At 42.4% G+C, this 22,298-nt stretch overlaps 1 protein-coding gene across 1 annotated transcript in view; it reads left to right on the plus strand.

Moving 5' to 3' along the window:
- CMTM4 (CKLF like MARVEL transmembrane domain containing 4) overlaps positions 1-22,298 on the plus strand; it is a 46,533-nt gene that overhangs the window by 15,731 nt on the left and 8,504 nt on the right. The window contains exons 2-4 of the mRNA XM_020814391.3: positions 3,322-3,498; positions 18,528-18,626; positions 20,955-21,124. Coding sequence (XP_020670050.3) covers positions 3,322-3,498; positions 18,528-18,626; positions 20,955-21,124 — 446 coding nt within the window. The remainder of the gene's footprint in view (positions 1-3,321; positions 3,499-18,527; positions 18,627-20,954; positions 21,125-22,298) is intronic.

A 22,298-nucleotide genomic window follows, 5' to 3' on the forward strand; every position in this document is an offset into this window, starting at 1 on the left:
GTTGTTTCTAATGTTTTGAATGATCTTCTGTTTCTTTTAGAGCATATAAAGTAAAGTGTGCTTTTTTTAATTTTTGAAATATGCCAGATAGGCTAGGAGCCTTCAAACTTTTTAAACAGGGGGCCAGTTCATTGTCCCTCAGACTGTTGGGGGGCCGGATTATAGTTTGAAAAAAATATGAACGAATGGATCAAGTAAAAAAAAAAGGACCCGGGTCCTTTTTTTAACTTGATAGAGGTGATTTTTTTTTCTTAAATGGAAAGTTATTATAAATTAATAAGTGATTATAATGCTAATAAGTGATTAAATTGAGGATGGAATTTTATTTCAATGGCAAATGTGGGTTTAAAAAATAAAAAAAATATCCTGCAGCACATGAAACTGCTACAGCTCATTCAACTGTAATGGAAAAATGGAGAAACTGTCAAAAGTTTCTTCAACAACCCAACAGTGAGAAGAGCAAGGTTGGTGGCAGATCACATGCATAGCATGCTTAGGATCTCAGATTCAATCCCTGGCATCTCCAGGTAACCTGGGGTGGGGGTGGGGAATCATCTTGAATTCCCAAAGAACAATAGTGGGCTAGACAGACAACAACAGTCCAACTCAGTATAAGACAGATTTTTGTGTTCCATGTGCTGGCTAAGCACAGATGCAATTGGAAAAGCAATTTCTCCCCGTCATCCACATTTCTTGTTAAAGAATCACATGAAATGGCTACCCTTTAAAAAACACAACCTACCCTTACTCCTCTGCCTTTTAACATGGCCATGATGAAGCTTAGTGGGTCATTTATTTCCTTGCCAGAGAAAGCCTCACATGCTTTTCTCATGCCAGGCTGCTGCTGAAAACAAAGAGGGAAGGGAAACCTCTAGTCTGGTGCTAGTGAAATTCAGTGTGATATAGTGGAGAGAGTATCAGACCAGGACTCAAGAGGTTTAGGTTCCAATCCCCGCTTGGCCATGGGACCTCATTGAAAGTGACAACAGTAAATCATCTCATGAACATCTCATCCCTGGCAAACTCTGTCGGGGTCACCACAGATCCAAACTGACTTGAGGGCACCTAGGGGGGTATGAATCTAGTACAGGATATCTTGTCAGGAATTTTTTTAAAGTGATCATCATGCATTTTTAAGGACCTGATCTTACTGAAATATGAAGTAGTAACTACTGCAATCAATATACAAATTCCTTTTACTTGAAACAAGGTGAGCTTTCGCCAGTAACGTTTTGCCCACTACCATCATCAAGCGAACATAAGGGCCACTTAAAGCCTGCAAAAGGAAAGTGGTAGCTTTATTTTTAAAAGTCAAGAAACTCAATACAGTATAATGGAAAGATAATCAGGTGTGTCTCCCTACTTCCTCATCCTTCCAGGGACATTAAAGGATGAAAGGCAGCACATGGGAAAGGAACATGAAGGTGAAGGCAGGGCCCTGAGACTGTTGTGTTTAGCAGTGTTTCGCCGCCTCAGAGGAGTGTGTGGTTTGCTTCCTGAACACTCCGGTGTTCTCTTTGGGGGGAGAGTTGCTGGAGTCACCAAAGCAACAAGTCCCATGACAGCAATGGTGGGGGTTGCTGCTTAGTTCGTGCTTAAATATTCATTACTTGGCGATCAGGTAGCTGCTGCTGCAGCTGGCACTGCCTCCCCCCGCCCATGCACCAAGTGATCTGCCTTAGCAGTCGTGTGGCTCCTTTGGTGTTGCCTCCTCACGGCTTCCACAGGCAAAGGCTCACACACTCTGTTTCCCGTCCCCCCCCCCCGCTCTCTCTACCAAGCCTGAGGGAGCTGCCACAGCCCCAACCCCCTCTTTTCCTGGCATGCACCCCTTCAGAAGGGGAGGCTTCCAAATTTGCTTGGCTGATCAGGAGAAACCGGGTGGCAGGAGCAGAGAGCAGCACCAGCGTGAACGACTCTCCCAAGAGGCCGGGAGGGCTGGGAACGCTGCACTCTTTAGCACACTCCTTGCTCACTTGCCAGTCAGCGAGCAGCACTGAGGAAAGAGGCTGGGCTATTGGCCATGGTAGCAGTGGCAGGGTTGCTGGGTTATGCGGGTCAGTGAACCAGAGAAGGGTGGAGATGAAGCAGGAGCTCTGCTTAGGGCTTGTGGAACTTTCTCTTGGCACCTTTGCTGGACAGGGAATTCCTTTTCAGGGGCTGCCTTTGCTAAGCCATGAGCAGCTATCGCCACCAGCCGTAACAAGCACACAATTCTACACGCATTTTCTGCTCCCTGCCCCTTCCCTTCTTCAAAACTTCAAGCTTGCTTTTCTTCAGTTCACACCCCTCCTCCCCAGCGCAAAGGCTCTCTTTAATGTGGGTAACAAGCAGAGTACTTCACCCATCCACACCCTTTCCCTCTTCAATCAACCGTCATCGAAGCCTACTGGCTTATTTGTGCATGCCAGCAGAGCAGAGGAGCCTTTCATTTTCTCTAGCATCTGAGTGGAGAATAAATCATTTATTTCATCAGCTCAGTCCAGAGTACATAGGTGTCTCTAAAGTTTTCAGCAGGAGGCCCACAGACACACATGCACACTCCTGCCTGCATGCCCACACTTCTGCCCCCCCATGCACCCACCTGCATGCCTGGTGGCTGGATAGAAAGGCAAGGCGGGCTGGATGTGGCCCGTGGGACGTAGTTTGGGGACCCCTGGTATATGCTGTCACAATCCACTATTTCTAAAGATAGGAAATAAGGTTGCTTCTTATGGAGAACCTCTAGTACTACGGTACCTACATACATTGTGTAGCTTGCTGGCTTTTCCTCCTTAGTGGATATTTTGTTATAAAGCAAGGGGAAAAGCAAAAAGGTTACATTTGGAAAATGTCCTCTGGTCTCACTGTGAATGAGACTGAACAGTACTCCTTGCAGTACGAAAATTATCATCAGATCAATATTCTGGCACATTATTATATTGTAGAGCATTTAATCAATCTCTAATAGCACCAAATGTTTCAGCTCCTTACTTAGCATACTTTTGTTGACTTTAACAAGGTCTTCTTACTACTGCTTAGTAAAGTATAGTAGTTGTTCTGAAACTAAAATGTCTTTAAATGATCACAGAATGAAACTGTAAAATGTATATGGCAGTACAAGCAAGGAGTAGTGTGACAGTATCAACATCACTACTACTGGATCAACTTATAACTCAGTCCTCGCACATTAACTCAACAAACACATCTGTGAGGTCATAGGAACTTGCTTTACATCATTAATCTTACTGTTCCTTATTCAATATAAAATTTCAGGGTAATTTGTTACCATCCTCTGAATATTGCCGAATTATTTATATTCATCCACTTTTCTCTCCATAGGTTTTGGCATTAATTTCCTTCATCTGCATAGAGACCATCATGGAATGTGCCCCTTGTGAAGGCCTTTCCTTCTTTGAATTTGTCAGTTGTAGCGCATCGGTAGTTACTGGCGTTCTGTTGCTTATGTTCAGTCTGAATCTCCATGGAAGAATACCACAGATCAACTGGAACATTACAGTAAGTTCTCATCCAAACCTTCACTTTATAAAAATAGCTGAATAAACATTTGAAGTTAGGGCTGTAAGCTCTGCCTGCCTTGTACAGAAACTTGAGACTCTTAGTTAATGCTCTTAGCACCATGTAGAGTACATGTGAACCCTACTGGTGTGATATGCATTATGAAATATTGAATGTTTAAGCATATAAAGGTAAAATTTTCTAAAAGCATTTTTTTCTCTGCACAAACCAGGGTTTCTTTCAATACATGTTTTTACTGTTCACTTGAAGAAACTGCAGTCTGCAACTTTTGAACTGTTTATTATCAATATGAGGTTTAAAAATTAAGCAGAAATTGAGTGAGCTGGCCCTGTAAATCAATAAACCTTATTTGGGGACTAATCTACTTTTCTGAGGCAAGAAGAAGTGTCTGACACATTTCTTTTCTGTTCCACATTTGGATACCACCTGTATTCCTAGACCTGCTCCTATATCTTTAAAAGTACATAACCTCATCACAGATATTTGACTAGGAATATTTAGCTCCAATATTCTCATTTGCTGATTAGAAGAAAGGAAGTTGGAAAGCTACATTTCTGCATGTCAGGCATAAGAACAGGTCTTGTTAAGAAAATGGCAGGCAGCCTCAGTCCACAGATCTCATTGTTTGATTTCATGCCAATTGCTCATAATTGTTGCATGAGGGCTAAGTTATCTCTCATGTAGAATTCATATGTCAAATTCAGTGTCGCCATACGTAAGACTTTCTACTAGCTCATGAAGTTTTTGTTGACTTTAGTAATTTTCCTGGTTTTTAGTTGAGTTCCTCCTGACTGTGTCTAATACAATAGGTCAGTTATTCTTTTATTTTACTTGTTTTCTTCCCGCATTTTAAGGGCATGAATGAGAGGCTAGCAGATTGGAATACCGGTTCCTCAGTAGCTTAAAAACTGACAAACCAATGAGAGTGCACACCATCTTTTTAGAACAAATGAAATATTTAATTTTGTCTGTACTCATCTTTGATGGCCTGGCCTTCTTTCCATTTCCTGTATATGTCTTTTTTGGTTTTTAGGTCCTCTCTGAGCTTTTTGTGAAGCCACACTGGCCCTTTTCCCCACCTCCCACCTTTTTTCCTTGTTGGAATTGTTTGTATTTGTGCCCTTAGAATTTCTCTTTTTAGAAGTTCCCACCCTTCTTGGACTCCTTTTTTTAAAGATCTCCTGCTATGGGACCTTACTTATCCTTGTTTTGAGATTATTAGCAGATAGAAATATATTTGCAGATGTTGTTTATGTATGAAATATAAAGTTGAAACTGACTTGTAGTGACTATAAGTCAAGGCAAATGAAATTTTTAAGGTTTATGAGTGCCCACCCTTCCCTCAGTTTCCATGGCTGTTGCTACTACCTGCTACTCAGGTCTCCTGAGTCCTAATCCATCACGCTGTCGATTACACCACAGTAGTTAGACATCTTTGTCAGCCATTAATAGAATTGGGTTTTTTTCCTTTTGCTGCTGCTGCTCTATTTAACTATTTCTTTGCTCTCATAACTGGTTTACAAATCCCTTTTTTGTATGAGGAAATATAAAGGATAGTTCAAAACAGAAAGCATATGTTAATGCTCTTGTTATGCTGTGCCATTATATTCTGGCTTTGGCTAAATTTCTTTGGCTCTTGGCTTATGTCTAACATAAACACAAGACCCAAAATTGCCAACCACATAAGAAAATCAAGAGTGTCTATTCTGAATTTTTTAAATTATATTTTGCAAACTGCTAGATCAGCTTAGTACATCTCCATCCCATGCCAAAACCTTTTCCATCTTGTAATGGAAAGTTTTGACATTTGACCTTCAGGTTGTCTGAAACAGTTCTGTGAGCAGTCCTGTACTTTTTACAAGAAATCTTTTGAAATGTAACATATTACATAAATGTTCTAATAGTAAACAATAAACTGATGTACAAGCTATTTTTTTTTGCTAATCAAAATACTTTCTTTTCCCAATGGTTTCTTTTCTTATTCTCATTCATTCTAAATGAGGAATTTTCTCTCATCACCATTTATTTGCACATTACTTGTTTGAATTGCTTATTGCATATTGCTTTTCTAGTCACTCAGGCTGTATGTAAGAGCATATATTAAAACAGCCTTAAAAATAATATTTTGGCATCTAATGTAAGTACATATAAAGAAGAGAGCCCTGTACTATCATCTGTTACAGCAATGGCGAACCTATGGCACACATGTCACAGCTGGCATGCGGAGCCCTTTCTGCCGGCATGCAAGCCATAAGTCGCCAGATCGCTACCCCCCCCCCCACGTAGCCAAACCTGAGAAGGCAGCTGCAGCCACGGTGCTGGCACTTCTGCAGGTGAATCCGGAGCAGCTGGTGCTGATAGTGGGTCCGTAGTGGGGTTTCCGCTGCCATCATGGCACGCCACCCGCTGGTTGTTGTCCCCCCCCCCCTAATTTGGGTACGCAAGCCCAAAAAGGTTCACCACCACTGCTTTATTACAGTAGCATCAAAAACCCAGAGCCTATTCCCTGGCCAGATTTAACATAATGCCTTCAGCAGTATTATCTGGCAGGTTTCAAAATATTTCTTACAATGAGAGGAACTGCTCTTGTGAACTGGGAGGAATTGAGTTGCTGGTACACATGTGTTTATATTGCCCTCGCTATTCCGAACCCTGCGCTCAATATCTGGGCTCAGTATTGCTTAAGGTAAGAGGGTGGTCAGATATAGACAGAATGTGCTTTCTGTTAAATGACAGGGTGGAAGACAGGATGGAGAAAGCAGCATGCTTCTTAGTACACATAGTGAACATGCCAAAAATAGCACAGTTTGAACCAGCACTCCCTCCTTGAGCCAGGTTTACGGGTCTTCTGATGTAATCACTGGGCTAATTATGACAATATATTATTGTTGTTGTGGTGGTGGTGGTGGTGGTGCCCTGACTGTAAATTTGCCTCTACCAAATAAAATTTGAGAAGAAAAAATGTCAATACACTGGAGTTTGCATAGGCATCCTTCAGTCTTGAGAGACCATGGTAACGTGCTCTGTTTCGAGGAGTGTCCTCTCCAGAGCACGAAGCCTGGGTAAAGTAATATGGAGGATAGGCTGTTACCCAAGCAGCAGATCCCCTCTCTCCACGTTGCTGAAATGGTCCAATGGAAAGGCAAGAGCCAATACAACTGGTTCCAGCAACGTTGCAGGAGTTGGCAGAACGATACGAACTGCCTTCGGGACTCCAGCTCCGGATTTTGCTCTAGGTTAACTCCTGAAGCCGTTTCCATGAGTGGATATAGCCACAGGACAGTGGAGGTTTGAAATCAGAGTTTTCCTTCTCCTAGATGGGCTGCCTTCCATGGCTGACGAGCCCCACCTACCCGGCCTGCTCTTTAATAGTGCGGAAGTATGATCTGACCCTTAAAACTTTCCTGTCTCCCAGGTGTATGCAATTCTAATTTGCTTTCCTATTTACTATATTGGGGTCAGAGATAGAATCAGAAAATCTGAGAATGCTAACGGCGCGCGGTCCTGAGACACCCTAATTTAAAGCAGAAAGCCCCATCCCCTAGGCCCCACCCCCTACTTTATCTTTTATATTTTTAATAAAAATCCTGGCATGGATTTGGCTAGGCATTCTGGAATCTTGATATGGAAAATCAAGGAATGAATTTTCCACAAATATCAAAAGTGCCACACCTGAAAATGCCATTTCACACATCCCTAACAGAAATCAAGAGTCATAACAGGCCTCTAAAATATCGCAAAAGAGGCATGCTTTCAAGTCATACAGAGCTCTTCTCTATACTGGAGTTTAACTTTACCTTTTTGGTTGTGGAAATGACCCTCACTTCATGTCTCTCCCCCCCCCCAAAAAAGCCTCCTGAGGGAAGAGCCCCTCCCACTCAAGCTCAAATAAATACCTCCTCCATTGGCTTCACCTTGTGTCCCGCCCCCTCCCTGGCTCTCCTCCTTCACCTTTTGCCCCTCTTGCCTTCCTCCTCCATGTTTCAGATGGGGCCTGGAGGCATCTCCCTGCCCAGGTACTCTTTCCTTTTCACTGCACTGCAGTTGCTGCGCCCGGAAGAGCTGGAGACTCAGGTGGAGCGAAAGGCAGTAGCACCAGGACAGCAACAACTTTTCAATCCTGCTGTCATCTTAGATTTCATAATTCCCAGCATGTACCACTCACTTGCCTCACTCAGGCCTCTTTGGGCCAGGTGAACACTCCAATCCGAAGGGTTGGCGTCAGTCCTCAAAAGATCAGTGTGGAGGAGCAGAGAGAAATGAAGGGGTAGGAATGATGTGAATGTATAAAAGAAAAATCCACCCAAAGGGGTACAGAAATAACTATAGGTAGCCTGAAATTCTGATTCCGATTAAAACTATCTATGTGTGGGCCAAGAGAATTAAAATAAAACAACATTGTGTATACGTACCACGTTTAATGAAATAAATATAAAAATAATTGCTACTAAAAGTAACTGTGGCAACCCCCCAGAAAACACTTTGCGGCCCATTTGGGGGTCCCATCCTGCAGGTTAGGAACCTGTAATTTATTACATACCTTTGTATATAACTTGGCTTAGTTCAAAGCACTACTTGGGGCAATTAACAACAAACATTAAACATATACAGTGGTGCCTCGACTTATGAACGTCCCAACTTAACGATCATTTTGAGTTACGACCAGCTCTGGCCGCAAAATTTTGCTTCGACTTGCGACTGGAGCTTTGACTTACGACTGGGGAAAAAAAAGAAGGGGAAGGCGGGGAAAGCAGGAAATTTGAACTGCTTTCAGTTAACCATTGGTCAGCGAGGAGGCTGCTTCTCTGTACCTCATTTGCCCCAGCAGTTAGAGAGAGTGGGTTCGAAGAGAGACTTCAGACTGCCTGGTACTGTACTATACTGTATTTTTTTTCTGGCTTTTTTTAAAATTGCTTTTTGGATTTTTTACTTTCTTTTTTGAAACAGAGACTGCCTGATCTAGGTGAGTACTGTATGTATATTATACAGGGTTTTTGCAGTGTGGGTTTGGGCTAGTTGGAGGGATTATGCTTCTGTGCTCTGATGGGTCTTGCAGTGTAGGTTTAAAATGTGAAAATTAGACTGTAATATTAAAATGCAAAATTAGACTGAGAGGTCTGTTTGCTGGACTAATGGTTGCTGAAGTTATTTATTTTTGCATTGTTCCCTCCCTCCCTCTTTTCCTGCCCTTTTTTAAACCTAATTCATTTTAGGTTAAAAGAAGAAAAATTCTCCCCCTAGTGGTAGTGGACGGATAAATCACTTTTGCATTCGTTCCTATTAAATGCTTTGACTTGCAATCGGTGCCTCGAGATACAGTGGTGCCCCGCATAGCGACGATAATTCATTCCGGAAAAATCGTCGCTATACGGATTAGTCGCTATACGGGGCAAAAAAGCCCATAGAAACGCATTAAAATGTGATTAATGTGTTCCTATGGGCTTCAAACTCACTGTTCAGTGAAGATCCTCCATTTTCGCTGTTCGGTAAGGGAGGAATCCGTCCCAGAAACAGCGGGCGGCCATTTTGAAACCGCCAGTCAGCTGTTATAAAAGCATTGCTATGATCGGAACCGATCATAGCAAAGCGAAATTCCACTGCCAGCCAGCCCCGGACGACGCCCGGCCTCCTTGCTGGGGCTGTCCCGGGGCACAGACGGGTGGGCCGGAGGGTCTTTCTCCAGTGAGCAGCGGGCTGGAGGGAGGCAGCCACCCAGGGTGGGAAGGGGGTGGGAAAGGGCACGCCGGCCACCCACCGCTCGCTAGGCAGTCAGCCAGCCCAGGAGACACCCGGCTAAGGCCGGTGAGCGAGGGCTTGGAGGGATGCAGCTGCCCAGGGTGGGAAGGGGGATGGGAAAGGGCGCGCGGGCCACCCACCACTCGCTAGCCAGTCAGCTAGCCCGGGAGACACCCGGACAAGGCCGGCGAGCAGCAGGCTGAAAGAAGGCAGCCGCCCGGGGTTGGGAGGAGGGAAGGCGCACGCCAGCCTAACACCGCTCGCCAGCTAGCCCGGGAGACACCCGGACAAGGCTGGCGAGCAGCGGGCTGGAAGAAGGCAGCCTCCCGGGGTGGGGAGGAGGGGAGGGAAGGGGCGCGCCAGCCACCGCCAGTGAGCCAACCCCGGACTCCCGGTCTCCTTGGCGGGCAAGGAGGGGGTCTCTGGCGCCGCCCCCCCGTCCAGCCACTGCCGCCCGGCGGGTGCCTCCTCCTTTGCAGCGCCTCCCGCCGCAACTGCTCTCTGGCTCGGCGCCCCAGGGGGTGCTGCGCACGGGGGTCGGGGCCAGGCCCTTCACCCCTCCTTCCCTCCCTCTTCCCGAGGCGCTGATCAGCTATTTGCTTTGCTATGATTGGTTTCCCAAGCAGGGATCCGATCATCGCAAAGCAAAATTCCCCCATAGGGAACATCGGAAAGCGATCGCAAAAGCGATCGCAAAATCTTCATCGCAAAGCAATTTCATCATTATATGATGCAATCGCTATGCGAGGCACCACTGTATAACCAAAAAACAGCCAGAATGGATTAATCGCGTTTCAGTGTATTTCAATGGGAAATGGTGCTTCAACTTATGACCATTTCGAGTTACGACCATCTTCTGGAACAGATTAAGTTCGTAAGTCAAGGCACCACTGTACAATATATCAACTTCCTGTATTCCCAACAGTATGATTAATTTAAAAAAAGAACACAGACAAAAAGTAAATTATAAAACCTAAAGATGCCAATAAAAGCAACTAGTGATGGCAGTAGGACAAGGTAGATTTCTTACACCTCAGGATTGAATGTTTAGCCGCCTAGATTGCACAAGTCGCCCAGATAGGCAGGGTATAAATCAAATCAAATAATAATAATAATAATAATAATAATAATAATAATAATAATAATAATAATAATAATAATAATAATAATAATAATAATAAAATACAGTGGTGCCTCGCACAACGAGCGCCCTGTAGAGTGATGAATTCGCTCTACGGGGACGTTTTTTTCGATCGCTAATGCGATCGCAGAGCGACGGCCCCGTAGGGTCTGACTTTCATCCCTTCACTTTTTCTGACTTTGGTTCCTCCCTCCATTTCCTTTCCAGAGGCATGCTAGCCATTCATTCTCCAGCTTCTGCCATAGAGTAAGTAACCTGTTAGTGATACACCCACACCCAAATTGTGAACTTTAGCTTTAGCAAGATATGAGGAAAATTTTCTACAATTTCACACTATAGGAACAAGAGTGATGATGGTTTAGAACAGTGGTCCCCAACCTATTCTGAACTGCAGATTGGTTGCGAGGTGGGGTCCGTGGGGGGGCACCCCCTATGCTCGCAGATGGGCGAGGTGCACTCACCACATGTGTTGAGGGGTGGAGTGCGCTTGCGGACAGGTGGGACATGCTCTAGCACATGCGCGGAGGGGCGGGATGTATGTGCGGATAGGCGGGGCACCTGTGCATGTGGGTGGCGGGCCGTGGTTTGGGTGTGTGGGGAAATGCGTCGGGGGGGGAGATCTGTCTCCGCGGCCCAGTCCTGCCATGGCCACGGACCAGGGGTTGGGGACCCTGGTTTAGAGGATGATGGTTGTGAGTCCCTGGATTTGTCCTAGTGCAGTGAAGAGGCAGGTGCAGAAGGTGCCATATGGTCTACTTTCAACTATGCAGAACCAATGGGATCTCTGAATGTGACTGGCAGAGTTGAACACTTTGAGAAATACCGTATGTTGTTGGCCTTTGAGTCATGGGTTAGGATCCCAGGGAGGAGTACCTGTGTGCCTGAAGCCCTTTTTTCTCTTCTCTTCTTTAACTTTAATTGACAGGAGAGAGTGGATGAAGTCTTTATTAGACCACTTAAAAATTACAAACAGAAGCTAGCCTTCAATTGTACACCTCCTCATCAGACAGCACTGTGATTAGCAGAGAAAAAAACATAAAAGCTCCAAAAATTGTGACCACATGAGTAAGCCAGGCTTCTTCACTTAAAGCAAGTATTAAAATGGGTACTGTAGTCTCAAAGGTATAGATCTCAGATTGCACCATTGGTGATGTGAATTGGAGTGTCTCTCCCAAACGTGTTAGACAAAAGAGCTTAGTGAACTGGATGCTGGTTTGTTTCCAGGTGCTGTTCAAAGTGTTAGTCATGATCTTTAAAGTTCATTATGGCTTAGATCTGGGCTATCTGAAAGACAGTATTTCTCTGTACAGGTGAATTAATATCTTCAGGGAGTCCCTTCTCTTGCTCACATCAGTTTCACAAGTTTATCTGGTGAGGACCCAAGAAAGGACTTTTTCTGTCGTTTCTCCCAGATTATAGCATTCACTTCCTTGGGAGATGCAGTTGGTCCCCTCTCTCCTTTCAGCTACTGGGAGCTGAAAACCTACCTGTTTAGAGAGGATTTGGGAGATTCAGTAGACAACTGAAATGGGAAATTCTGATTTATAGTTTTTAATTGTTAAATTAGAGGGTTCCATTTCTGATCCGAATATGGCCAGCAGCTGAGCCAGGAGGCTTCCAGTTTCCAAAAAAAGATCAACAAATATTCTGCTATATATAGCCATGAAATTGTGAATTCTGCTCTGTGAGTGGCCCCCTGGTCGTAGTCCATGACAACATGGGTAAGTTTCCACAGAACAATAACCTTTTATTTAAATGAAGAATTCAACTTAGAAGACACTCTTCACCATTGGAACTACAAAACCACTTTCAGATTCTTGGAGAGGACTCTGCCAGAGACCATGAAGAGAAAGACATACAGGAAACCCCACAGGAAGACATGAAAATAGCTGAAGCTCAGCAAAACACAGTAACTGAACCCACATCGTACAAAAAGAAGAAGAAAAGAGTAGTTGTAGTAAGGGACTCCCTACTGTGTGGGATTGAAACCGAAATATGCTGGGAAGATCCATGGACCCACCAGGTATGCTGTATCCCTGGAGGATAGATTAGGGATATGAAGGAAGGATTGCCATCACTCATAAAACCCACAGATACGTAACCTTTTCTTCTCATCCACATGGGAGCAGATGACACAGCCAAAAGGAGCTATAAAGAAATCTCATCAAGACTTTGAAGCTCTAGGAAGGAAACTCAAGGACTTTGGGGCCCACATAGTCTTCTTGTCTAGTACTCAGAAGAAGGATAGAAAGAAAAAAGGAAAATATCTCAGGTGAATGAGTAGCTACTAAGATGGTATCGATATGAGGGATTTGGATTTTGGGACCACAGGCTACACTTTCTGGAAAATGGACTGCTGGCAAGAGCCGGGAAGAATGTGTTTGTCCACAGCATGAGGAACTTCATCAGGAGGGCTTTAAACTGAATTAAAAGGGAGAGGGAGAAGCAAGCTTAGTGCTAAAGACAGATGAAGGAGTATGTACAAAATGAGGAAGGGATGGAGCACCTCTAATGGGGCTGAATAATCTTCAAAAAATGTAGGAAATAAAGCAGGCCACAAGTCACACAATATCTGGTGTCTATATGTGAATGCCAGAAGTATAGGAAACAAGAAGAATTGGAAATCATAGATTAGGAGGGTAAATATGATTTGATAGGAATAGCCAAAACTCGGTGGGGTTATTCCTATGACTGGAATACAACAATTAAAGATACGAATTGTTCAAAAAGAACAGAAAGAATAGAAAGGGAGGTAGAGTAGCACTACATGTAAAAAACATATATTCCTGCAAAGAAATACAGGAGCATGAGCTTGGTTGTCCCATCAATTGCAAATAGATTAATATAACTGGGGTAAAAAACAAAAGGAGCATGGTAGTTGGAGTCTACTACCAGCCATCCAATCAAGAAGATGCAAATGATGCTTTTGAAAAATAAATTGCAAAAATTTCAAAGAAACACAAAGTAGTAGTAATGAAAGACTTCAATTATCCTGATATTTGTTTGAAGACAAATTCTGCCAAATATAGCCCTTCCAAGAAATTCCTGGCTTGTGTGGCTGATAATTTTCTCCTACAAAAAGTGGAGAAAGAAACTACCTATCCTTGAATTAATTCTAAGACTTGGTGGAAAAAGTGGCAGTAAGGGGGGGAACTCTGGATGAGAGTGACCATGTTCTACTGGAATTCTTGATTTCAAATTTTACTTACTTTATTTATTAATTAGATTTATATACGGCCCATCTAGAATGTGTCTACTCTGGGCGGTTTCAAAGGAAACCAAAGCAGAATGTAGCCACATATATATACACTGGATTTTTAAAAAGCCAGTTGTAATAAACCCAGAACAAGGATAAGTACAGTTCAATGCGAGGAGATCCTAATAAGAAAAGGAGTCCAAGAAGGGTGGGAGCTTCTAAAACAGGAAATTTTGAAGGCACAACTACAAACAATTCCAACAAGAAAAAAAAGGTGGAAGACAGCAAAAAAGGCAGTGTGGCTTCATTAAAAGCTTAGAGAGGACCCCAAAACAAAAAAGAACAAACATAGGATGTGGAAAGAAGGCAAGATCACAAAGGAAGAGTACAGATATGTAGCAAGAAATTGCAGGGCTGGCATTAGGAGGGAGGGTGAAAGCTGGGAATGAGCTGAGGCTAGCTATAGACACTAAAAGCAACAAAAAAGCATTCTTCTGGTATGTGTGTAGCAAAAGTCCAAATGAGAGATGAGGAGAATGGGTGAAGTGCCAGATAATTGGAGGAGGGCTAATGTTATCCCTATATTCAAAAAAGGGCAAAAAGGAAGAACCAAAGAACTACAGACTGCTTAGCCTGACGTCAATCACAGGAAAAATTCTGGAGCAGGTTATAAAGCAGTCACTCTACAAGGATCTTGGAAACAATGCAGTAATAACTAGGAACCAAGATGGATTTGTCAAGAGCAAATCCTGCCAGATTTACCTTATCTCATTTTTTGATCAGGTAACCTCCATGGTAGACAGTGGAAATGCTGTAGACATAATATTCTGATTAACAGGCTAATTAGGTGTGGACTGGGTAGAACAGCTGTCAGGTGGATATACAGCTGGTTAAAGAATCATACTCAAAGAGTGCTTATCAATAGGACCTTCTCAGACTGGGAGGAGGTAACAAATGTGGTACCACAAGGTTCAGTTCTGGGCCCAGTGCTCTTCAATATTTTTATTATTGACTTGGATGAGGGAGTGCAGGGAATACTTATCAAATTTGTGGATGACACAAAGTTGGGTGGAAGAGATAATGCTATGAAAGTCAGGATCAAAATTCAAAAAGATCTTGATAGGCTGTAGCACTGGCCTGAAAAGAAAAGCAGAATGGAATTTAATAGGGATAAGTGTGAAATTTAACCCAACTATGGAATAAAATTCTACCTATACTTGAATCTGCTCGAGAATCAGTCAAAACAGAAGCCATCAACATCTACACAGAAGCTGCTACACTTGCCAAGCATCAAAGAATTGTGTCTCATTACACTGCAGATGTTGCATCTAAGTCTTTGGCCACCTCCAAAGACTTAGATGCAACACGCATGGCTTCAATCTTCTAGTCTTTCTGACGATGACAGATCTAGAATTGAAGATCTACCATTTGAAGGAGCCTATTTAATAAAAAAACTGATGAAGTGATGGAGAATCTTCATAAAATACACAAAACTGCCCGGTCTTATTCTACCCAACAGACCTACAAATTCTTACGTCTACAATACCAATGGCAACCATTCTACCAACAATCATACCAACAGTTTCAGCCATATCGAGAATACAAACCGCAATCACTCAACAAACAATTTCAAGGACAATCAACCTCGGTATCATTGCCCTTTCGAAACCAACAACAGTGTCACCAGTTCTTTCGCCAGCCCCAAAAGAAGGGTAAGCAATACCCATAAATTTCTGTTACCGTCTTTTCGTTTTCAGACTCAGTTTCAAACAAGATTAAGCCCATTCTTCCATACATAGCAGTCTATAACTAATGATAAATGGGTCCTCTCTGTTATCAAACATGGTTACCTCCTTGAATTCAAATCCTCTCCACCAACTGGAAGAATCAAAAATACCCCATATTCTACAATTCATCAAGAAGTCTGTCGTCTTCAAAAACAAGCCAGTCCCTTCATCTGACTCGCAGGATGGCTTCTACTCCAGATACTTTATGGTACCTAAAAAAGATGGAGGATTCCACCCCATACTCAACAAATTTATTCGACCTTGACACTTTAGAATGCTAATGCTAGATACCATCATTCCTCTCCTTTTGCAGGGAGATTGGTTCATCGTGATCAATCTTCAAGACACGTACCTCCACATCTCTATTCATCTGTATCACCACAAGTTTCTTCGATTCCGGTTCAACAACACCACATACCAGTTCTGCGCTCTCCCTTTCGGACTCTCCACAGCACCAAGAACCTTTACAAAATGCAGGGCACCAGTTGCTGCATACCTTTGACTTCAAGGTATCATTATATTTCCATACATAGATGACTGGCTGATAGTTTTAACATCTATCTCATCACAACACCATCAGAGCTACCCATCTCACTCTCGTTACACTCCGAGATCTCGGCCTGAAGGTGAATCTTACAAAATCACATCTCGAGCCTTCCCAAAATGCCACATACATCGGAGATCTCTTCAGTTCTATACAGGCCAGAGCCTTTCTTCCACAAAAGGGAGTCCTCAAATTAAAAAAGGCCATTCAGCCCTTTCAACCTCTGGCTTCCGTATCAGCCCATTATGTCCAACCTCTTCTTGGACTCATGGCATCAACAACCTCAGTCATACAGCATGCTTGACTCAAAATGAGATTGCTGCAATCGTGGTACCTGTCCCTATTCAATCCCATAACAGTCCACCCATCTACCATCTAATGGTAACACCTGAATTAGCATGTCAACTCACCTGGTTTACGTTTCTCCCGAATCTACTCGTTGGATGACCGTTTTTTTCCTCTCCAACCGACGATACAAGTTACCACCGATGCCAGCCTGTCGGGCTGGAGAGCATGCTGCCTACATCACAAGATTCATGGCCTATGGACAAATCAAGAAAAATTATTGCATATCAATCACCTCGAAGTTTTAGTAGTCATCAGAGCCTTTCACGCTTTCCTGCGACTCATCGCAGAATGTGCAGTTCAACTTGTTACAGACAACACTACCGTCCTGTATTACATGAACAAGCAAGGAGGCACACATTCTTTATCCCTCCTGTATCTCACCATTGAGTTATGGGAATGGTGTTAGCTACATCACATCTTCCCTATAGCAGTTCACATAGCCACAGAATAAAACTCCCTCGCAAATTACCTCAGTCACTTGACATCAAGGACACACAAATGGTCTCTAAATGACAACATATTCGATCTACTGTGTGAACGCTGGGGCACTTCTACCAACGATATTTTTGCCTCACAAGCAAATACCAAATGCCAACATCATTGCTTCTGAGCAGGTGCGGACAGGAATTCGATCAGGGACGTATTCATGATAGACTGGGATGAAGACCTACTCTATCTATTTCCTCCCATCCCATACCTCTCATACAGAGGACTGTCATTTGACTTTGACAGTTCCAGTCTAGTGCAATCCTCCTTGCACCACAGTGGCTGAGGCAACCGTGGTTCACTCACCTCAGGTCAATGTCAACAGACTCATTCAGGCTCCCTCTGATCCCCAATCTTCTGACATAAGACAAAGGAATGATTTACCACCCAGACATACCATCTCTGAATCTAACAGCCTGGAAGATACTCCTGCCATAAAGAACGTGCTCGATCGGGCTTGAAAGCCCTCAACCCAACTCTTATATCAAAATAAATGGAAAGCATTAAAAGATGTTTCTGTATTGTATGGAGAATGTTGTGTATGTACATGTCATATGTACATATTTATTATGCAAATTAAGAATATATATTACAGTTCTCATATATTTTATAATGCAAAAGTTTCATGTGGCAAGCATATGAGTAACTTTTTAGCTTCCAGGGAGTTAGCAATAAAAAAATCTCTCTCTCTCTCTCCCTATACACACACACACACACACACACACACACACACACAGAGAGAGAGAGAGAGAGAGAGAGAGAGTGGTGCCTCGCATAGCGAACGCTTCGCTATGCGATGAAACCGCACAACGAGGGGTCCCGGGCCATCGCTGGAGCGTTCGCTCAGCGATGGCCCCTATGGGCTTTTTTCGCTATGCGATGATCGCGCGGACGCGATCAAAGCATAGCGAACAGCTGATCGGCGGTTCCAAAATGGCCGCTGCTAAAGCAAAATGGCGACCGCTGTTTTGCCTCGCTAACGAGGCATCCAAAATGGCCGCCGCAATGGAGGAAACTCGCAGAACGGTGAGTTTTAAGTCCATAGGAACGTATTAAATCAGTTTTAATACATTCCTATGGCCTTTTTTATTTCACTTAACAATGGATTCGCTGAGCGAGGGTTAATCTGGAACGGATTAACCTCGCTAAGCGAGGCACCACTCTCTCTCTCTCTCTCTCTCTCTCTCTCTCTCTCTCTCTCTCTCTCTCTGTGTGTGTGTATAACATTTTGTGGTTAGAAGAGGAGATACTAGTTTTAGTTGAGTAGACACATTGCATAAAGGTTCATCACTTGGAGTGGAAGCAGGCTTTTAAAAATACAGAGCTCTCTCTCTCTGTGTCTCTTTCTTATTAGCATTTATTCTCTCTGTCCAGTAATTGCTCCAGTCTTTAAACTATTGTGTTGTAATTATGTTTTAGGGCTTATAATGTGTTCTTTGGATTCCCAGTCAGTGTGCAATAGCGGATTGGGTGATGGACTAGGACTCAGAAGAACAGGCTTCTAATCCTCCCTTGGCCATGGAGTGGGGACTGGAACTGGTAAAATCACTCCTTAAATATCTCACTTTCCTTGAAAATGCCCTATCATGGTCACTATAAGCCAGTTCTGACTTGACAGTACAGAACACACACACATAATGTGTTCTGTGTATTTGTTGCTTCTTCTGTATTAAAAAAGTCTGTTGTATTGGAACTATGAAAAATTTTCTGTTTTATGCAGTCAGTTGACATTGTCACTGTGAAGTAATTTATCTAATTCTGTTTTAATAGGATTTGGTCAATACTGGACTCTGCACTTTCTTCTTTTTCGTTGCCTCTGTAGTACTTTCAGCACTGAACCATAAAAAAGCAGCAGAAATTGCAGCTGTGGTAAGAACTCCTTTTCATGTTCTCCTATATCAGCCTCATAATGCTAAATGTTGTAGGCAACAACTCAGTCTCCCATTGTGAGAAGAACTTTAATGAGATGTACTTTATCTTTGGCTTTGGCATGCTAGGGCAGCCAAGTGGTGAATATTGAAGCCAAAAGCATGCAGTTGTGCTAAATTTTGTATCTACTTCCTCTTTCCATTTTTGTAAGCTACTTCCACACTAATGTATACTGATTCTCATGGAATTTCAATCAGTGGTTCTTACTATTAAAATGTACTTATTTCCTGTATGTAATAAATATAATATTTACTGATTTACTGATTTGCTTGCTGATTTATTCAGTATTTTGGCTTCAAAGAAAACCAAGCCAACTTCATTCTGGCTGCTGTAGCAGAATAGTTGTGGACTATTAAGCTTGGTTTTAGACTGAGAAATAACTCTTAAATAAAAATTTTGTAATATTGATGATTCAAAAAAAATTTTTTTTAGTTCGTCAGATATGCTGTTATCACAGACCTCAGTCTCCTTTGGAGTTGCTGCCCATTACTTTCTGGATTATCAGCTTCTTTCTCTCAATCTGAGAAAGCCTGGGAAGAAACTCCAAAACTGTGAAGGAGAGATTTTCTTTTCTTTTTTCATGTCATTGCCACCACCCCGATTCTTTTAGAAAATCTTATTTATTTTATTTATTTAAAATATTTTTACCCCACCTTTCTTCTTAAAAAGAACCCAGGCAACTTCCACCATTAAAATCTTAAACCAGGATTAACATGCAAAATACACAAAAATTCCCTTAATCCATAGGGTCCCTTCCAGCTCTGCAGTTCAGAGGTTCAAAGGTTACAAATGATAAGGTTCTGGATTTAGGAAGTGTTCTCTCTGTTCTGCAATCCTTCTGAGGCAAGGAAAGATTTTATGTACATATTTTCCATGTATAAGACACCCCCACTTTTCTCACCAATCAATATTTTAAACATAAAACAGAACACATTTTTATTTAGTAATTAGGTAACATTTACATACCAGTATTGTCATATTATGCATCACACTTTAACTTTATTCAGCTTTTGGGCTCAGAACATGTTTGGACATTAGGAGTCCCTTTTGCATCTGAGCAGTGTTGCAGTTGGTTTGTTCAGAAAAGCTGAACTCTCAATCCTCCTAGTTTCAGATTTGTAAATATGTCATTACTAAAATCACAGAATGGCTGTTGACATTGAGTTTTAGTGGCATTCTTACAGTAGCTTTGGAGATATGATATATTTCATAAGAAGCAGATAGTGAGCAATAGACTCTGTATCAAGAGTAAGTAACATGTAGCCCTTCAGTTACACTACCAATCTATCCTTCTATTGACTCTACTGACTGGGACTGATAGGCATTGCCCAACATCATTTGGAGGGTTACAGATTTCCCAGCTTTTCAGATAATTCGCCATTCTCCAATGGCTAACCTGTTATTTTTAGTGGAAACCATTTGGAGTATGTATGGATTCTTTACTTTAAGGCTCTAGAGAAGTCACATTAGAATATTCAGATGTGATACCTGGGAGTCTCCCCTCCTAAAAGCTACCCATGATTAGAAAATTAGGGTGAAAAAAATAGCAGTTGATTTACCAGGCAAAAGAAACAGGTGTACAGTGGGGTCTTGACTTGAGAACTTAATCCGTATTGGAAGGCGGTTCTCAAGTCAAAAGGTTCGCAGGTCAAATCTGCATTTCCCATAGGAATGCATTGAAAACCATTTGATCCGTATCTGCTCTTTTCCGTCCATAGAAACTAATGGGAAGCTGCTATTCTGCCTTCAACCACTAGAGGGGGATATTTTGTTTCTTTTTTTCAGCCATATCGAGAATACAAACCGCAGGTTCAGGGAAGGCAGGGAAAATACAGTCCAGGCAGTACCAGGCAGTCTGAAGACTGTCTCCCAATCCACTCTCTAAACGCTGGGAGGAGTCAGGAAGCAGACAGGCACCCTTTTCACTGGCCAACAGTTAACTGAAAGTTCAAATTTTGCACTTTCCCTGCCTCCCACGTGGTTTTTTTTTCAGTTTTGTTTTCAGTTTGTAACTCAAATCTAAGTACATAAGTCAAGTCAGTATTTTCCTGTGAGAGCGGTTCGTAAGTCAAAATGTTCGTAACTCGGGCCGTTCGTAAGTCAAGACCCCACTGTATATTTTTGGGCTTGTATTCAAAGTACTTGAAGAGAAATAACATGTGGCAAGCTATATAGTTAGTTTCTGAACGTTGACAGCAACATTAAAGCCAGTAGTACAAATGCAGTGTTTTTGTTATGAAAATGTCTCTCCTTTCTCTTTTTCTTTAGATATTTGGTTTCCTGGCAACTGCCATCTATGCTGTGAATTCTTTTTTAGCAGTTAAAAATTGGAGAATTAATAGCCAACAGCAGAACACACGACAAACCAGTGATTATATGCGTGCACGGACTGAATCCAGAGAAGCAGATCATCGCCCAGAGATTCAACGTCTGGATGGGTGAATGTTATATGCAAAGTGGAATACCTGCAATAGAAGTCTTCAGACCTTTTAAAAATAATAATGCTCACTTTTTTAGAAAAAAGAGGAGGAACATGTGGTGGCCAAGAGCAACACATGTACAAACAGAGGGAGAAGGCTTTTGATAGCAATTGAAATTAAAACTCTAATGACTGGTCTTAAAGAAAGCAAACCTGTCTGCAAAAGAAGAGAAAGATGCATCAAAATGAAGACTATCTTGGTGCATGGTGTTAGTACACCTAGAGAGAGGATACTTAGTGTGCATTTCCACCATCCAGTAGAAGCCTCAGAATTAATACTATGCTTTCAAAACAGATAGTTTTCAGCAATAGAGAAGATGTATTTGGGAGACAGGTAGCAATAATAACATTTGGATATTAGATTATACAATTCCTCTGTACATTTTTGTAATAAGGTCTGCCAGCTAACTGAAATCTTGCACTCCTATAGTTCTATTCTGTGTCTAACAGCAGGCAGCCATGCCAGATGTGTAACTGAAGAATTTTTGAATGCACCTCAGTAAGTTTTTGGACCATAGATAAAACATAAATCTCAAACCACTTGTAAATACAGCCAGATATGACCTGGGATTTAACACCAACATCCACTCCGCTCATCATCCACTCGGAAGAATAATACGAATTTGGTGTTGGACCTGCTCTGTTTGTCAAAAGCTGGCCACCCTTTTAGATTCAACCTTAAGTTTAAGGAACATTTGTGTCCATGTGCTGCAGTATTTCTGAAATGGTACTTTTATGTGGAGATTCAATGTGATGGACAGAGTATCAGACTAAAATCTGGAGGTTAATGTCAAATTCTTGCCCAGCCATGGAAGTTTACTGTGGAGTGGTAGTGGTAAACCTTGAATGTCTCACATACTGTATTTAGAAAATCCTATGAGAATTGCCATGTCAGAACCAACTTGATATTACATGATAATAACAACTGTTATTCTGAAGCTTTTTTGTTGTTGCAAATGTCAGTTGTCCAAATTAGTCTCTTCTCTTTCTCTGAATTACTATCTAGACTAATTTAGCTGGAGATTACCGGCATAATAACATTATAGGCATGAAAGCAAATCTATGGAATGCTTGAATAATTGTCCACAGATGAATACTACTTTTGCAAGTTAACATGGGCAGAGTAGCATTTA

This window comes from Pogona vitticeps, chromosome 10, assembly GCF_051106095.1.
Source record: "Pogona vitticeps strain Pit_001003342236 chromosome 10, PviZW2.1, whole genome shotgun sequence".
Lineage (NCBI taxonomy): Eukaryota > Metazoa > Chordata > Lepidosauria > Squamata > Agamidae > Pogona > Pogona vitticeps.